This window comes from Apostichopus japonicus, chromosome 22, assembly GCF_037975245.1.
Source record: "Apostichopus japonicus isolate 1M-3 chromosome 22, ASM3797524v1, whole genome shotgun sequence".
NCBI classification, from domain to species: domain Eukaryota; kingdom Metazoa; phylum Echinodermata; class Holothuroidea; order Aspidochirotida; family Stichopodidae; genus Apostichopus; species Apostichopus japonicus.
Window position 1 is genome coordinate 9,250,814 of NC_092582.1, and position 16,528 is coordinate 9,267,341.

Sequence of the window (16,528 nt, forward strand, 5' to 3'; positions counted from 1 at the left end):
TGAATAGTAAATGTGCCATTATAACTAGATGTCATCAGATAAGATTTTATTTTAACTGAGTAAAAACCATTGCAAAACTTCCACCAGGAAGAGGAACAAGTTTCTTTGTCCCAGACTTACGGTACATCTCTTGAATTACTTGTAAACATTTATTATTAGGATTGGACTGACAGTATAGTTTTCACATGAGCTTTGTTGCATATATACTGAATTTGAAAGAAAACCCACTTGTCTGTTCCAGGATGGAACCATCCAGCCCCCGTCAAAGTCGGACACACCCATGCCATGGACAGAGTCCTACTCTAACTTGAGCACTATAGGCGGAGACAGCAATGAAGACCAGACCCCATCGACTGATGGACAACCCTCCTATCCCCCTGTGGATTACCACCAGTCGTATCAAGATCAGTCGGGCTCCAACCAATATTATAATAACAACCAACAGTGGGGGTATCAGAATTATCAAGAACAGGGTACAGGTGAACAAACAGAAGGTAAGTCTAATCCAGAGTATGCAAAGCTCTTATGGTAAATATATTGTGTAAAAGTAAGTTGGTCTGACGTTACGATCCTGGCAGGATCTTCTTCAGAGGCTAAATAAAAAAATTTTTTTTTTTTTTAAAACAAGAAAAAAACATTATTGTCATTTAGCCTCTGAAGAAGATCCTGCCTGCTAGGATCGAAACGTCAGGCCAACTTACTTTAACACATTCTCCTACACAGGCTCTCTAGTGGATAAGCAGTTTGCTAACAGGTTTATATTATTTTGGTAAAATATATTGGTAGGCACAAAAAAACCTGTATCTATAACATGTAAAATAAGACACCTTATTCTTACTTAAGCAAATTTGGACACAGTTTACAACATGTTGTAAGTAATGAAAACAGTTTTCATGAATCTATTCTCACTGTTGAGATTCTTTGTTACACACTCTTCTATCAGATTGAGGGGGGGTGGGGGCAGCAGGGTCATAGCAGGAATGTGGCAGTTTTGTAGAAACTGCCCTTTAAAGATATAACCTTTGAAACCAAACATATTGATGCTAATGTTAAAGTACTGCTAAAACTTTGAATCCAGTGTTTTATAGATTGTCAAAATTGAGAATAGCAAACTGTACTATAGAAGTTTTATCTTTTGTACACCATAAGTTTCATTTTTATTTGCTTCTGTTTGTTATTGTGATCTCAATGTTCAGAAGGTGGAGAGCCTACACCTACATCAGACGCTGGCCAGGGGTTTACATATAACCAGGATGTTTCGCAGCAACAGGTTCCTTATAATGCAAATCAGCAATGGCAAGGTCAGCAATATGTAGCAGAACAGAACCAACAATATCAAGGTAGGAGGGATTTTTATTTAAGTTTGATGTTGTTATATTAATCAATAGCTGGTCCAGGATTTCTGGTAGGAGGGTTCTCGGAGACAAGTATCTGCCCGTAATGAAATTGAAGTTTTGTAAAGAGTAAGGAATGCCAACTCCCCCCCCCCCTCCCTCCCACACCCCTCCATGTGAACATGCGATATGTTTCGTTGTGTTCATGCGATATGTTGAACATGCGATATGTTCCGTTGTGTTTCCCGTTTCTGAAAGAAAAAAGGTAAATAATTCAGGAGAGAGGGCCCTGCATGTATCCGCACCTGATGTTCTGAGATGCATTTGTTGCGACCTATTCTTCTGGTGATGCTCATGCATAGAAGATATACCTGCGGGATTCTTGTTAAGTCCCTCCCACTTCAAACTCTGTATTATTGGAACATCCGGATCCTCTCATAGCACACATGTTCTTTCAAAGGACAACAGTATTGAGGGTCTCTCTGATGTTGCTCTGCGGTTGAATTTTGTCCTTTAATGAGCTACCTGATTACATCATCGGCTTGATCAGATCCTGCGTGTCTTATTATATCTTTAAGCTTCTTGAGTCAAAACTGCTCAAAGTTAGGACAAATTTCCCTAGCACCAGGTATTAAATGTGTTTCATTTTACCATTTAATTCCAGTAAATGGATGACACAATTCATGAAATTGCAATAGAATACAAAATGGGTGGTTCCAACTTTTTGAGTATGTTAAGTTTAGTTACACGCATAGCAATCTATCATCCGCACATACAGGCATAGCAATCAATCATCTGCACATACATGCATAGCAATCTATAAGGTGTACATACATGCATAGTAATCTATCAGCTGTACATACATGCATAGTTATCTATCAGCTGTACATACACACATAGTAATATATCAGCTGTACATACATGCATAGTAATATATCAGCTGTTCATACATGCATAGTAATCTACAACCTGTACATACATGCATAGTAATCTATAAGCTGTACATATACGCATTGTAATCTATCATCTGTATGTAGATGCATAGTAATCTATCAGCTGTACATACACGCATAGCAATCTATTTGCTGTACATACATGCATAGTAACCTATCATCTGTACATACACGCATAGTAATATATCAGCTGTACATACATGCATAGTAATCTATAAGCTGTACATATACGCATAGTAATCTATCATCTGTACATACACACATAGTAATCTACCAGCTGTACAAACACACATAGTAATCTATCATCTGTACATACACGCATAGCAATCTATCATCAGCACATACATGCATAGTAATCTATAAGCTGTACATATACGCATTGTAATCTATCATCTGTACATACACACATAGTAATCTATCATCTGTACATACACGCATAGCAATCTATCATCAGCACATACACGCATTGTAATCTACCAGCTGTACATACACACATAGTAATCTATCATCTGTACATACACACATAGTAATATATCATCTGTTCATACATGCATAGTAATCTATCATCTGTACATACACACATAGTAATCTATCATCTGTACATACACACATAGTAATCTATCATCTGTACATACACACATAGTAATCTATCATCTGTACATACACGCATAGTAATATATCAGCTGTACATACATGCATAGTAATCTATAAGCTGTACATATACGCATTGTAATCTATCATCTGTACATACACACATAGTAATCTATCATCTGTACATACACACATAGTAATCTACCAGCTGTACATACACACATAGTAATCTACCAGCTGTACATACACACATAGTAATCTATCATCTGTACATACACGCATAGCAATCTATCATCAGCACATACATGCATAGTAATCTATAAGCTGTACATATACGCATTGTAATCTATCATCTGTACATACACACATAGTAATCTATCATCTGTACATACACGCATAGCAATCTATCATCAGCACATACACGCATTGTAATCTACCAGCTGTACATACACACATAGTAATCTATCATCTGTACATGCACACATAGTAATATATCATCTGTACATACACACATAGTAATCTATCATCTGTACATACACGCATAGTAATATATCATCTGTACATACACGCATAGCAATCTATCATCTGTACATACATGCATTGTAATCTACCAGCTGTACATACATGCATAGCAATCTATTAGCCGTACATACATGCATAACTAATTTTGTGCCTTCATGTTTTCATTTTAATTAGGTGAGGTAAACCTGGCTGCCTCAGCCAACAGCAATTTTAGCGAGTACAGTACGACTACGGGCACAGAAACCTGTGGAGATACAACAGACTATGGAGAGTCCATGACATCACAGGCAGGGTTTGATTATTACAGGCAAAGTACTCAAAGGGTAAGGAAAAGAGAGTAACGATCAAATAGTCTTCAGTAAAAATTATTCAAATGTAGGTTCAGAGTACATGTTGATGAAAAGTAGTGTTCTAATTAATGACAGGATTACCAAGAATTTACCTTGCTCTCTCTTACTTGTGTCCAGTCTACTATCCCACTTTCTTCATATAACTCACTTACCTCCCATACCTCATTTACCTCATATATCTCATTTACTATCTGGTAATGTTTTAGCACTTTACCCTCAGTACACAATTGAGACTGCACCTTTGGGAAGGCGGGAGGGTATTCATTGCGTAAAGGGACAGAAAGGGGCTATTATAAGAAAAGGGGCACTTTGGAGGTTTTCCACAAAACCTGCCTTCACACACAAACTCCCCCTCCCCTCTTCTCTGCCCCCATTGTAATAGGAAGGTGAATAGTGGACAAAATCTTGGTCAATCCAGTGTGCATAATCACCAGCAAATATCAGAAAATGCATGCTCACTAGAAATTAACATATCCAAACTTGGCAGAGGTGGAGCAATAGAGGAAATACTGTCTTCATACAGCTTTTAATTGTTCCATTGATTCGATCGAAATTGTTTCTCTCACAGAGTCGCGCTGACACTGCGGACACAATAACAGCTCCCACTCACAGGCAACGGACACAGTCCGGGAGCACTCATCAATCAAGATCGCGAACGGTATCTGGAAGCTCAAATCGATCTGAGGGGAGGCCTAAAGAGGTTTCAAAGGACGGTTCTAAAGAATCGGCCCAGGTACTTTATGATCATTCCATTTAGTCCCTGTCATCGATTATTTGTTTTGCATCATTTTCAATTTGATTTTCATTGTTCTCTTAAAGTTCATTGGTAATAAGTCAGGCAGCTTTCTCTGTGAGGATTTTCTTAAAGCTAAAGCCCTTTTATAGAGTTGTATGTATGTATGTATATTAGATCCTCCTGCAAGCAGGAACTCACGAAGAAGCCTCATTGGCTTATCAAAGCAGCAAGCTGACCGAAGTCAGTCTCTTACCTTCGTATTTAACATCTATGAATTGTTAATTGTCAACAACTCTATAACTGGATGACATATATTAATCTGGGAGTGACTCGAACCGGGGACCTTATGATTGAAAGGCACCGGCGTAAACCACTGAGCTAACACTCCAAGTTACCCCGAGTCACTCCGAGTTACTATCAATACATCAGTGCTTTTCCTGACCAGAAAATGTCAGACTTTAAACTTTTTTATCTTTTTCAGTTTAAAGGTAGTATGTATCTTTCCATCATTCTCCTCTTTGTATAAAAAACATGAAACAAAGTAGATCTGATTGTGTGTTTTGCTCTTTGAAATTTCATAAATAACATGAATAGTGCAAAGACCTTACATCAGATGTATTGCAATTAGAATGCAATTGTACCTTCTGGATTGACGATGTTTGCCAAGTTTTCATTTGGCTGTATTAAGTAAAACAGGAAGCTCTGAAGCCACTGAATTGTTTTTTTTTTAATCCTCTCCTGTGTAGGCTCCTGGTGCAGGTGGTGCTGGAGGAGGTTGGTTCAGTGGATTATTCAACAAACTCAGATCAAAGAATGGGAAAGAAATTCATCTACCAGATGATAATTCACAGTCAGTAAGTTCCTTTCTACTCTAATGCCCTGTTATTCAAAACATTTTTTTTGATTGATAACCCCTATTTTCACCCTCATCAAATTAACCACCCTCATCAGGTGACGGATAGTTTGGCCTGGGGGATTGAGTTTACTGGGGGGAGAAGGTGATTAAGTGTGCTGAGGTGTTATTTGTAGTAATCAGTGTGCAAGATTATTCCCTCGTTTCAGTTTCCACAAGGTTTGTTGTTGAGCCTTAAATGTTTTGGCCACCCCACAAAGGATCAGGACCTCCACTTGGAATACCAAGGCCCTGATGCACCATCCCCAATTTTTTTTTTACAAATTTGAAAGGGCACCAAGGTATTTTTATCCAAAGTGAGAGGAAGCCCACCTCCCCCCCACCTCCCCCCGCACAGAAATGACTGAAAATAGGAAAATTTGTGGGTTCACAGAACAGTTCGCAGAACCGGACGGGGTTCTCTGACATTTCCCGCAGATGCTCAGTAAACTCCTGTCTGGTGTAAATATTGCTAGCATTTCAGACAGTTGTTCTCAGCTCTGTTGGAGATAATTATGGGGGCACCTACAGCCATATTCACTGAATGGGCATCACAACAAGGGGCGTAGGGGCACAGAGGACAAATTTCCACCGGTGCTGCAGTCAATTTGAACTTGGTTTGGAGGGAAAAAAGTGCAAGATTTGTTCGAAATGTCCAATATTTGTGAGCATTTGTAGAACATTCTCAGGTGGTATCATCCTACTTTCTCTACAGATTGTCTGGGACTCGGAGAAGAAGAAATGGGTGAACACTCTAGGCGGTGATGATGATGTGAGCGCACTGTGGCTGTCTTTTATCGTTTTTTGAATAATCTTTTATAATAAAGGTGTAATTGCTACGATCTAGCAAGAACCCATCAATGTGTATGATGATAAATATTTTTTAATATTATAATTTCTAAGGACATGTTTAACATTTACATGCAACCTGTATGGTAAACCTTCACATGTGCAATGTTTTCTGCTTGTTGAAACGCAATTTTCGGCCTTAAATTTTATATTTGCGAAGGCTACGCATTTCAATGGAACGGTAACAAACTTTCTGTGAAAAATAAAGTTAATAGCTATGAGATACAACCATACCGTTGAGAAAAAATCAGATAGGCCATTGTTTCTGTACACATTTTCAAGGACATTTTAACTCTGTGGGTCAGGAAGGAACGGTAGGCTTATCCTCTTTAGATCCATACGCTAATTTTGCTTTGTTTCTATATTTATTTCATGTAGGACTCCGTCCCACAGGGTCCTCCCCCATCAGATATGGAGCTAATTAAACAGCAGGCTGGACCATCGGCTGGGCCAGGGGGTCTAGCCCCTCCTGTAGGGGTGAACAAATTCTCAAGAAAAACAAGTAAGTTTACAAGTTCCATCGCATTTGGTTACCGTATATGCAGTTATTTTCTCGTTTGATCATTCTTGCAGGGATGATGAAAGATACCAAGTAAATTCATGAGTAAAGAATAAGAGATGATAGAAAAATGTTTGATGCCTGTGATCGACTTGAAACGTACCACAGCAAATTATTACAAATTGTGTAACATGAAAGTAAACCTTTGCACTTTTTTTACCGTTTAATTTCTACCTATCCTTTTTTTTTTGCTCTCTTATCACGTTCTGAAAGCTGTTGTACTGAATTAGAAAATTTGAAATCTCTCTAAGTAGTAAAGGGCCTGGGCCCATTGCAGCCTCTATAAAGTTGTGTTCCTGAGTGTGTGTTGATCCTGATTTATCTAATAATCACTGTGAATTCATTTCTAGGACTAATATTTCTTGACATTTACCCTGTCAGCTGTCTATTCTGATATATTTAATAATGTCAGGGTTGTATTGATTTGAGGAAGGTCCTGACCTCTGTTTACGTGGTATCCAAATTGTTACGACTTCTGACTTCAATAGTGAATAAATGTAGCCTCTATGATTGGATTGTTTGACAGAACAATGGACTAATTGTGAGGTCAATGGTTGGAATTCAACCTTCTTTGCTCTTAAAAAAAAAAAAATTATATAGTTAGCTTCTTGTTACCGTTAAGTGTTTTCAGTTTTGTTTTCATGAATTGGTTACCATTTATACCCAGTTCCTTGGGTATGGGTCACATTGAATATGTTCTGATGTCTCCTCTGCTTTTAGCTCAATGAAGCTACTGTTCACTGGTTATTGTCCTTTTTTCGTTCTCATTCACAAGTCTAATTTGTCCATATCGTTCTATTCGCATGAGGGGACTTTTTCAGCTCATAGCTTTCATTTAGGAGTTACCTTTGTTCATATTTGTCTTACAGGTGGTGCATTTTGTGTATATCTTTCCTTGGGTTGGCATTTTGCATTATGTCGTTCTTGCTTGCATTTTTAGAATTCATACAAATTCATACTTACTAAATTTAAGGGGGAATTTTTATGTTACAGATGGTTACCTCGTAGATAAGTTGTCACGAGAGCTGGGTGGTAATGTGATTACCATGATCACTTGAATCTATAAATCTCCTATATTTTCAGATCAGATTTTATTGGCATGATTATGAGTGCAAAAAATAACAGTTGTGAAGATGCCAGGAGCATTTGGAAGAATTATGTGAGATGGGGAAGGGAAGGGATTGAGGGAATTTGTAAATTGTATGAATCAGTTTTAGTGGTACCTTAAAATATACCTTAAAAAGTTTATAAAACATTATTTAGGAACACTTTAAACCATGGACAATAGCTATGAATCTATTTTTAACTTCCCCTTTTTACTTTGAAAAAAAAACTATTAAAAGCATGCATTCTTGATTTCTCCTCATTTCTTTTGTCTGTTAGGCCTGAATCAGAAACTGTATGGACTGTTGGATATTTTGTTGTTATAAATGCTCTTTGATTGTATTCATTTTGAAATGAAAGCATATATGTTGTTGTGAACAGTGGAAGGGGGGTATAATTTGGTTGTATTTAAGTACTGCATAGGTATTCCCATACAGTGTTTACAGTATACAGTAAATTCTGAATATTCAATATGGTACCTTTTTTTTCCAAGGTACCATTCCTGGTTGTATATTATATGGCAGATAAACTAGACACAACATGTACAAAAATCCCTAAATGTTGCTTTCTGGAGATTTAATTGCTTTGCTCATAGTGTTGTAATTTGGATGTATCCAATTTATTGGAGTAATCCATTCACATGCTTTTAAAAACTTAAAAAACATCTTATGGTGAAAATTGTACTTCACCTTGAAAGTCGTTGAGAAGTCCCTGACAGATCTTTAAACATAGCCTTGTATAGCTGGTACAGTCTGGTCGTGTCATATGTATGAGTTTGCAATTTTCCAAGTTGAGAATGTCTAGAAATAACTGGTTTAGTTTGAACGATGGCAGTTAATTTGAGTAAAAGCCAGAAAGTTTGGTCAATTTTGTTGTCCAGATGCAAACAGCTGCTTTAGCGATTAAAAAGATAGCCACAGGGGTCTTATGGAACTCCTGTGGACACCAACCCTGAACATATTCATGTGAAATGTGTGTTTTATGAGAGTAATCATGACCTCTCACGCGGTCCATTTATAAAATATGTTATAAAAAGGTATTTTGATTTCAAAAATGATAAATTTTCACTACTTACAGTATTATTAGAAAAATTCTGTACAAAATTTTGATTGGAAAATAAAAGCATTTTAATTTTTTCACACCCAAAAGAATTGTTTGTGAACCAAATTATTTTGACAGTTTGTGATTCAGTCCTTTCTCTCATTTGGCATGAAAAACTCATCTCTCATATTCCATCCATTCCGTGCAGATGCAGCGCGGTATGTCGACGTCCTCAATAACGATTCTAGTGCTCCTTCTGTCCCAACACCTTCCTCTCTGCTGCCCCCTATACAGAGCGCTACCACCGCACCAGTCAATTTCTACATTCCAGAAGCAGGTAATGGGTTCTTCCGTTTCAAATGGCTCCTTTCTTCCTTTTTTTTTTACTGTCACTTTTATCAGTTTTTGTTGCTTGATTTTTCTCTCTTAATTTTTTCCATTTTTTTTTTTTTTTTCATTTTTTCAATAAATTTTAAAAAGTCAGTATCTTCTTTCTGTACATGTCAATGATGCATACTTAATTTTTACCGCTTAGCCACAAAGAAGCAGTTAACAAAGAAGAAGTCAATAGAACAAAGTTTTTCTTAATCATACCTATTTTGACAGATATTTCAAAAACATGCATGTATATAGATGATTCAAAGTTGAGAAGAAATCAGATTGCCTTCTGTGCAAGGCTTATGTTTCACTTCACAATGTAGTTAGCTAATGTGTGTTACCTCTTCATGATCTTTATTGTTAATGGTCTTGTCTCTCAAACAGCTCCAGATACTAACGAGGCAAACACACAGCAGCAGCAACCACAACAACAACAACAGCAGCATGTTGGTAATCCCGACTCAGAGCCGCCAACACCTAACAACACCCAAGCTGCTGCACCTCAGGTAAAGATAGCTGATTGCATAATAGCAGAATTTTAATTACCTTTAATGGTTACCCATGGATGATAAATTGTAATAAATGTGAAATTTAAAGCGGAAAAGACTAAAATCAAATACTTGATATTTTTGCAATCAAGTTGTCAGAAAATATGCGTTTGGTTGATACTGCTGCACCCAGATTATGTTAATGAGCAGAAATATTTCAGTTGTCTTCATCGCTCCACAATAAAGCTTGCAAAAACATTGTGAACAGTATGATTGTGAACAGTATGATAAAGGATGACAGCCATCTGTGTCAGATTTGTAGGCAAAAGGTGAGGAAATCACCTTTTAAGATAAAAACTTCAACTCCTTTCCAGGTTTGATTTGTAAGTATCTTAATAAAACAAAACTGTTAGCAAACTGCTTATCCACTAAAGAGCCTGCCTGTGTAAGAAGAGACTGTATAAAAGTAAGTTGGCTGATCTTCTTCAGAGGCTAAATGACAAGTAACAGTAACAGAAGGGACAGATACATGCACAGAATATAGACAGGTTGAACACAAAGAGATAGATGTAAGAGGATTACTAGACAAGGGATGGAGAGAAGAAAGAAACCAGCAGGGGGAAGAGGAGAGGTAGGAGATTAACTGTAGAGGGACAAAGAGAGGATTAAGGGAAGAGGATAGTATCCTAGGAGAAAGAAATGGTTTACAGCCCTTAAAAAGTACACACCACCACCCTCACCTCCACACACAACAGTGTCTAACCTTTGTCTCACTGACTCCCATGTATCAAGAACGTTTTGTGTATGTCTCACCTGTGTTTTCGCCACATCGTGTAAAATATGTAATTTATTCATGCCTCTGCAAGTTTCCATAGCTATCATGGCTTCTCTAAAGCATTTGTGAGAATTGTGTACAAAAAAGCACACACTATGTAAGAACACAAACAGGTAAATGAAATACATTTTTCATAAAATTTGCAAAATGTTCAAAAGAAGAAAACAAATATAATCTGGATGTCCATGTAATATTTGATTTTCAAATGAGGTAGTTTTTATTGGTTTTGCTAGCTCTAAATTACAACCCCATATAGTTCATACCATGTTAGGCTCTGTTTAGATAGGTGTAGACAATACGATCCTACAGTTCGTTCGTCCTTGCATACAAAGTCGCTCATTGTTTCTTTGAAAATTTTATGTATTGGTGCTGTCTGTCTGTTTTTTTGTCTGTCCCTCCTCACTGTATCAGTCTCAGTTACTGATAATGGCTTTTCCGAATCATATATCCCATTTAATTGAATGCATGGCTAAGGCAATGTCCTATCTGTGAGGTATGCCCATCAGCATATACCATCTTCATTTACCTTCAAGCTACCATCACATTTCACTTTCAGTTTTTCAATCCTGACATTTACGGTTTCAATACTTCAAATGCTCCTCCAACTTCTTCACAGCAGTTGTCAGTACCTCAGCAGGACAACGTGAGTAAAATGTAGTCCATTTGTTTGTTTGTTTATTTGTCTGTTTGTCTGTTTGTCTGTCTTTGTTTGCTACATATTAAACTTCCAGTTTACATTTGAAGATTGATTATTTGCAGTATTATTCAAGTTTGTAGCTTTCAGATATTTTTATTCCTCTTATAATTCTAGTTCAGAAATATGTTTTTCAAGTTTCAGAAGTAATTTTTCCTACTTTCCTCTCAAAATATTCTTGTGTGTTATCATTTCTAGCTGATTTGAAAATTGCAGCAAAAAACAGTACTTGCATGTTATTTACAAATATTAAAAGTCACTTTATTACAATTCTTAATGGTTTTACTTTACTTTATTTAATTCAATAGCTTCATTTTTTCCCATTACTTTTATATATTTTCTCTATAAAGTTTTTTAAATTCTGTCATTTCTAGGAGTTGTACTATCCTGTTTCATAATTGAATTTTTTTATGGGGGAAACTTTTCTTTTCTATTCCTGAATGGAGTTGTGTTTCTCTTCAAATTAAAATGGATATTCCAGTGACTTACATTGATAGCTTGTAATAAAGTGCTGCAACTTGAACTCAAATCCATTCCTCATAGCATTGATTTTGGTGCTCATCTCATGAATATTAATGAGGTCACACAGTCAAATGTAAACATTTTTAGAATTGAATCATACTTTGTGTGAAGGTGTTGATAGATAGCGGGTACATGATTATATATGTTCAATGTGATATTAAATCTTGGGATTATAATCTCAACTGGCAAGGAATCACAATAAGCCCACTGGCTTTCTCGTTGTGAATGTATCGGGCAGCAATGTGAATGTATCGGGCAGCAATTTTGAATGTATCGGGCAGCAATGTGAATGTATCGGGCAGTAATATGAATGTATCGGGCAGCAATGTGAATGTATCGGACAGTAATGTGAATGTATCGGGCAGCAATGTGAATGTATCGGGCAGCAATGTGAATGTATCGTGCAGAAGTGTGAATGTATCGGGCAGAAATGTGAATGTATCGGGCAGTAATGTGAATTTATCGGGCAGCAATGTGAATTATCGGGCAGCAATGTGAATGTATCGGGCAACAATGTGAATGTATCGGGCAGCAACAGAGTGAATGATGTCATCAAGACAGTTCAGCTGAATTTTTGGTTTTTGTTTCTTGATTAAAGTAAGAATTAGTTCACTTATAAAGGGAGGAAAATATTTAATATTTCTACAAAAGGTTGTATTTTGATGAAATTCTAGTACAGAAAACATTAACAGCAAAGAAAGCATTCCAATGGTATCACATTTCAGGAATAAAAAGAACACAAAGATTGTAATAGGAAAATAAAGTTAGTTAAAAAAACCTCTGTGGTGATGACATCTCAGCCCCACCTACTGTGATCAATTCTCTGGAATGGTCAAGGAATTAGTCAGTCAAATTAGGTTACATTGAATCAACTGCTTCTCAAGTTAGGAGCAAGATATTTGAGATGGAGTTTTCAGTGAACAGTGTGGAATAATTTTCTCTTTTAAGAAAAGTGTCGCTTTGTCGGCCACCAGACCGACGTCCCTTGAACTGATTAAAACAAACGATAAAAAAAACATAATGACGTTATAATTGTTACGCTGTGAATATCACCGGCTTGTTGTCTTCTGTCTCAGTCCTCGTGGGACCTCTCACCCCCCTACAGTACCCCTTTCTTTACTTACAGTACCCCTTTCTTTACTTGAGAATTTTAATGGTAAATGAACCGTAGAAGATAAAAACTACAGTTTGCATGTTCAACCATTCCAGCTTGAACATCAAACACTAATTGGTAGAATAACTATGTCATCCCTTAAAGTTTGAATTTCTGTGCCGTTGGGGTGCAAATTGTATCTATAATATTCCAAAATTTTCCCCCAAAAATTGTAAAAAGTAATAAAGAAAAGTAGAAGTATGATGAAGATTAAGTTTGGTGTGAGTCAGAACGGTTGAATGTACAAAAGTGTAATGGTTTTAACATATGAACAAATTTCTCAAGGTAAGGCCATACTTGTGTCTTTCTTTCTATAATATCCATTTATTCAGACAGATTAAGTTTTACTTTATAGGTGGCAGCTCTGTTCCTTGCATGCCCCCCCCCTCCCCTCCCTCCCCCTTCTGTCAGTTTGCATGGCATTCCTTTACCTCAAGTGTTATTCACTGCTGTGGTTAGAACATTTTATTTCATTTAATAAATGGAGAAAACATGATACTATAGAGGATAAAATACAGAGTGGTTGTTCCTCCCAGTAGTAGTTGTGGCACTTAGAATAGCAGCAGATAATAGCAGATTTAGTTATCATTATGGTCACAGAATGAATGTTGACTGTGTCTCCATAGCAATCCTGTTACCTATCTCTAACATTGGCGGTTGGTGTAGGACTTTTAAGCCATTGTACAAAACCTCATAGAAAATCATCCCAAAAATTTAAGTATTTCAACTGCTGGAAAACGTTTCTAAAGTGTATCAGTTTAATGATCTTCATAGTTTGTATAGAGATTGATTAAACCTAGAACAATGAGAATGTCGGAAGAGTTGATGTCTATGCTTAGATCAATTCAGTGATTGTTAGAATTGTTTTCCCACAAAAGGAACTGGTGCCGAGATATTCTGTTGTGACAGTATTCTCATTTGTTATATCATATGAGCACTACTGTATCAAGAAGGGGTTTTTTTGTTTTTTTTTGCTGTGCTTTAAATCTTAAAATCTAATCTTTCATTGCAACTTTGAAGTGAAAACTGTCTGTTTGATACAGTTTTGTCACATTTTATCATAAAGCAACCTGGAATATGTGATAATTTTATTTAATAAATATAAATATAACATGTAAATAATAATATAAATAATAATATAAAATAATATAAAAATATTTAATGAATTTATGTTCCAAAGTAAGCATCTTAGTCGATGAAAATTGTGATTATAAATAAGTATATCAAAATCAGATGGATAACATATTGAATACTGCCCAATTGCCTTTGCAATCTTACTCTTCATTCTTACACTCCCAATAATACACAAGGAATATTTTGTTCAACTGTAGATTTAAAGTCAAAATAAATAAAGACAAAAGTAAGCTGCCGTAATCACTTTGTAGGTTTAAAGTGATGCAAAGAATTGCTGTCTGTTGGTCCAAGTAGATTGATAAGAGATTTAGACTTGCTTGTTTTTATTTTAATTAATTTGCATATCCTTTGCATGTCTATTTATAGAGTTATTGTAATTTGTCCCAAGTTTAGTATTTCCCATGCCTAAAACTGTCTGCTCTGGGTCAATTGCAAAGTTTTGAAAATAAACCTTTTTTTATTCAGCCAAGACAGGGCTCTACATTAATTCAGTATTTTTCTCCCCCCCCCCCCCCCCTGTTGTAATTGTGAATGTCAAAGAATTTAAAGAACATCTACTTTCCGGGGAAATCTCGAAAACTGAAATTTGTGGTCTAGGTTGATTAAAGGAGTCATTGTTTAATTGCTCACTATGGCAAACTGTCCAGAAAGCAACAGCGAAACGATAAACCCAGGAAAGGAATTACATATTAAACCATTTCCATTTAAATTTTTGATGAATATGTCCAAGTTCTAAGGTTTAGGATTTGCTCATATATAGGTGTAGGACAGACTACTTTTGATGTGGATGGTGTAGGATTTGTAATCATTTTCAAATTATCATGTCAATCAATAACAAAATGACACAAAGAATACTTGAAATCTCTTTTAAAATGGTGCTTCCTAACAGGAATTTCACTTACATTGGTTTCTTTCCCCCGCCCCATTCACCCCCTTGTTTCAAATTTGCAAGTTTCAAATTTGCAAGTTATCTCCTTTTTTTTTAACCTTTTTAAGTTTTGTTTCCCTCGCTTATTGGTAATGGTCTTTTAGACGTTTTTGCTTGTCTCATTTTATTCTCTGCATGCGCAGTTATCCCATTCTAGTTCCCGGAGTTCTCTGTCAGAGGAAGTCAGTCACCTCACCAGCCAGGTATAATCAGATACTTTCTTGGCATGCTTCTCTCATTTTATTATTATTCTCTGTTTTTTTTTTTTAAATATATCATATGCACGTGGGACATTACCTCTGCTTGGCTTTATCTTCTCGCTATCATGACATCAAATGATCTATTAGCCTATAAGCAAATTTTAACAAAGTAGGATTTTTTAGCGTGCTCTAGACCTGAAATTTAAACTTGGGCAGTCGGCCAGTTTTAAGGTCATGTATGGACTTCAATAAAGGTTACCATCATTCTTCCATCCCTCCTCCCCCCAACCGCCATTTCCCTCACCCCCTCCCACCCCCTCAACTGATTATCTGTCTTCCAATTCTTTGGAGTTCTATTCAAGGGTAAGGAGGGCCTGTTGTTCTGCATCTTCAAGGTTATCAGTATTACCCCCAAATATGCTAGAAAGTCAATAATGGTCACTCATTCTCGAATATTAATGAGCATCTTACTGCCACAGTAAACATACAGTAGTGTATCCACACAGTAATTGTTCGATGTTAGTCATCCTTCACGGATAGCAATAATTCGGAGGATCAGAGCCTCACGGAAAGTACTTTAAAAACAAAAATGAGTTATTTATTAGTGTGTTTAAATTGTGATGCTCCAAATTTTACACAATCTGTTTTGAACATTAGTGGTTGATACATTGCTTTATTGAAAGCATCCAATAGCTTGTGTGATATATGTGGTGTTAGACTATTGTGTCAAGGCCTTCTTACTGTACATATTAAGAAGAAGCAATTAGAAATCACATTTTTATCTCTGTAGTAAAATTTAGGTTAAATCATACACATTCAGTATAAACACCTCCTTTTTTCATTTAAGAACTTCATTTACATTTTAACACTTCATAATATGGACAGTGTGTTTTTGATTCGTCTCAGGTTTCCTATATACCATTCATCGAAAGTATTTAATCACACAAATTATTGTTTTTAGGCTTTCCATCATTTCATGTGATATTGTTACTCAGCATCTGTGCAAATAATAATTGATTCGTAAGAAATACAGAGAGACTGATGGGATGCAAAACAATAATAAATAACCTGTTTCTCTCTCAAATTATGTTTCCTTGATTTGAAATTTGTTACAAAAGATGTACTTATGTTTGCATCCAGGGAATTAATGTTGTGTTTGTCTCAAAGCTGTCGTTTTGATGGTTAGTAGTTGAGGATGTAAGTTTTCGTAAATGTAATGTACATTTTTCCATGTTCGTGTTTGATGATTGACGATCTCAATTTGC

General features: G+C 36.3%; 1 protein-coding gene across 15 annotated transcripts in view; it reads left to right on the forward strand.

Annotated features, from left to right (window-relative positions):
• The window catches only part of LOC139963946 (uncharacterized), a 78,882-nt gene that overhangs the window by 55,457 nt on the left and 6,897 nt on the right, over positions 1–16,528 (forward strand). For 3 of the 15 annotated variants that reach the window (XM_071965187.1, XM_071965188.1, XM_071965189.1), the window contains 11 exons: positions 242–494; positions 1,197–1,340; positions 3,575–3,723; positions 4,319–4,483; positions 5,233–5,340; positions 6,094–6,150; positions 6,606–6,729; positions 9,140–9,268; positions 9,691–9,815; positions 11,189–11,275; positions 15,207–15,266. In XM_071965187.1, coding sequence (XP_071821288.1) covers positions 242–494; positions 1,197–1,340; positions 3,575–3,723; positions 4,319–4,483; positions 5,233–5,340; positions 6,094–6,150; positions 6,606–6,729; positions 9,140–9,268; positions 9,691–9,815; positions 11,189–11,275; positions 15,207–15,266 — 1,401 coding nt within the window. The remainder of the gene's footprint in view (positions 1–241; positions 495–1,196; positions 1,341–3,574; positions 3,724–4,318; positions 4,484–5,232; positions 5,341–6,093; positions 6,151–6,605; positions 6,730–9,139; positions 9,269–9,690; positions 9,816–11,188; positions 11,276–15,206; positions 15,267–16,528) is intronic. The other 12 variants (XM_071965193.1, XM_071965195.1, XM_071965191.1 and 9 more) reach the window with 12 other exon arrangements.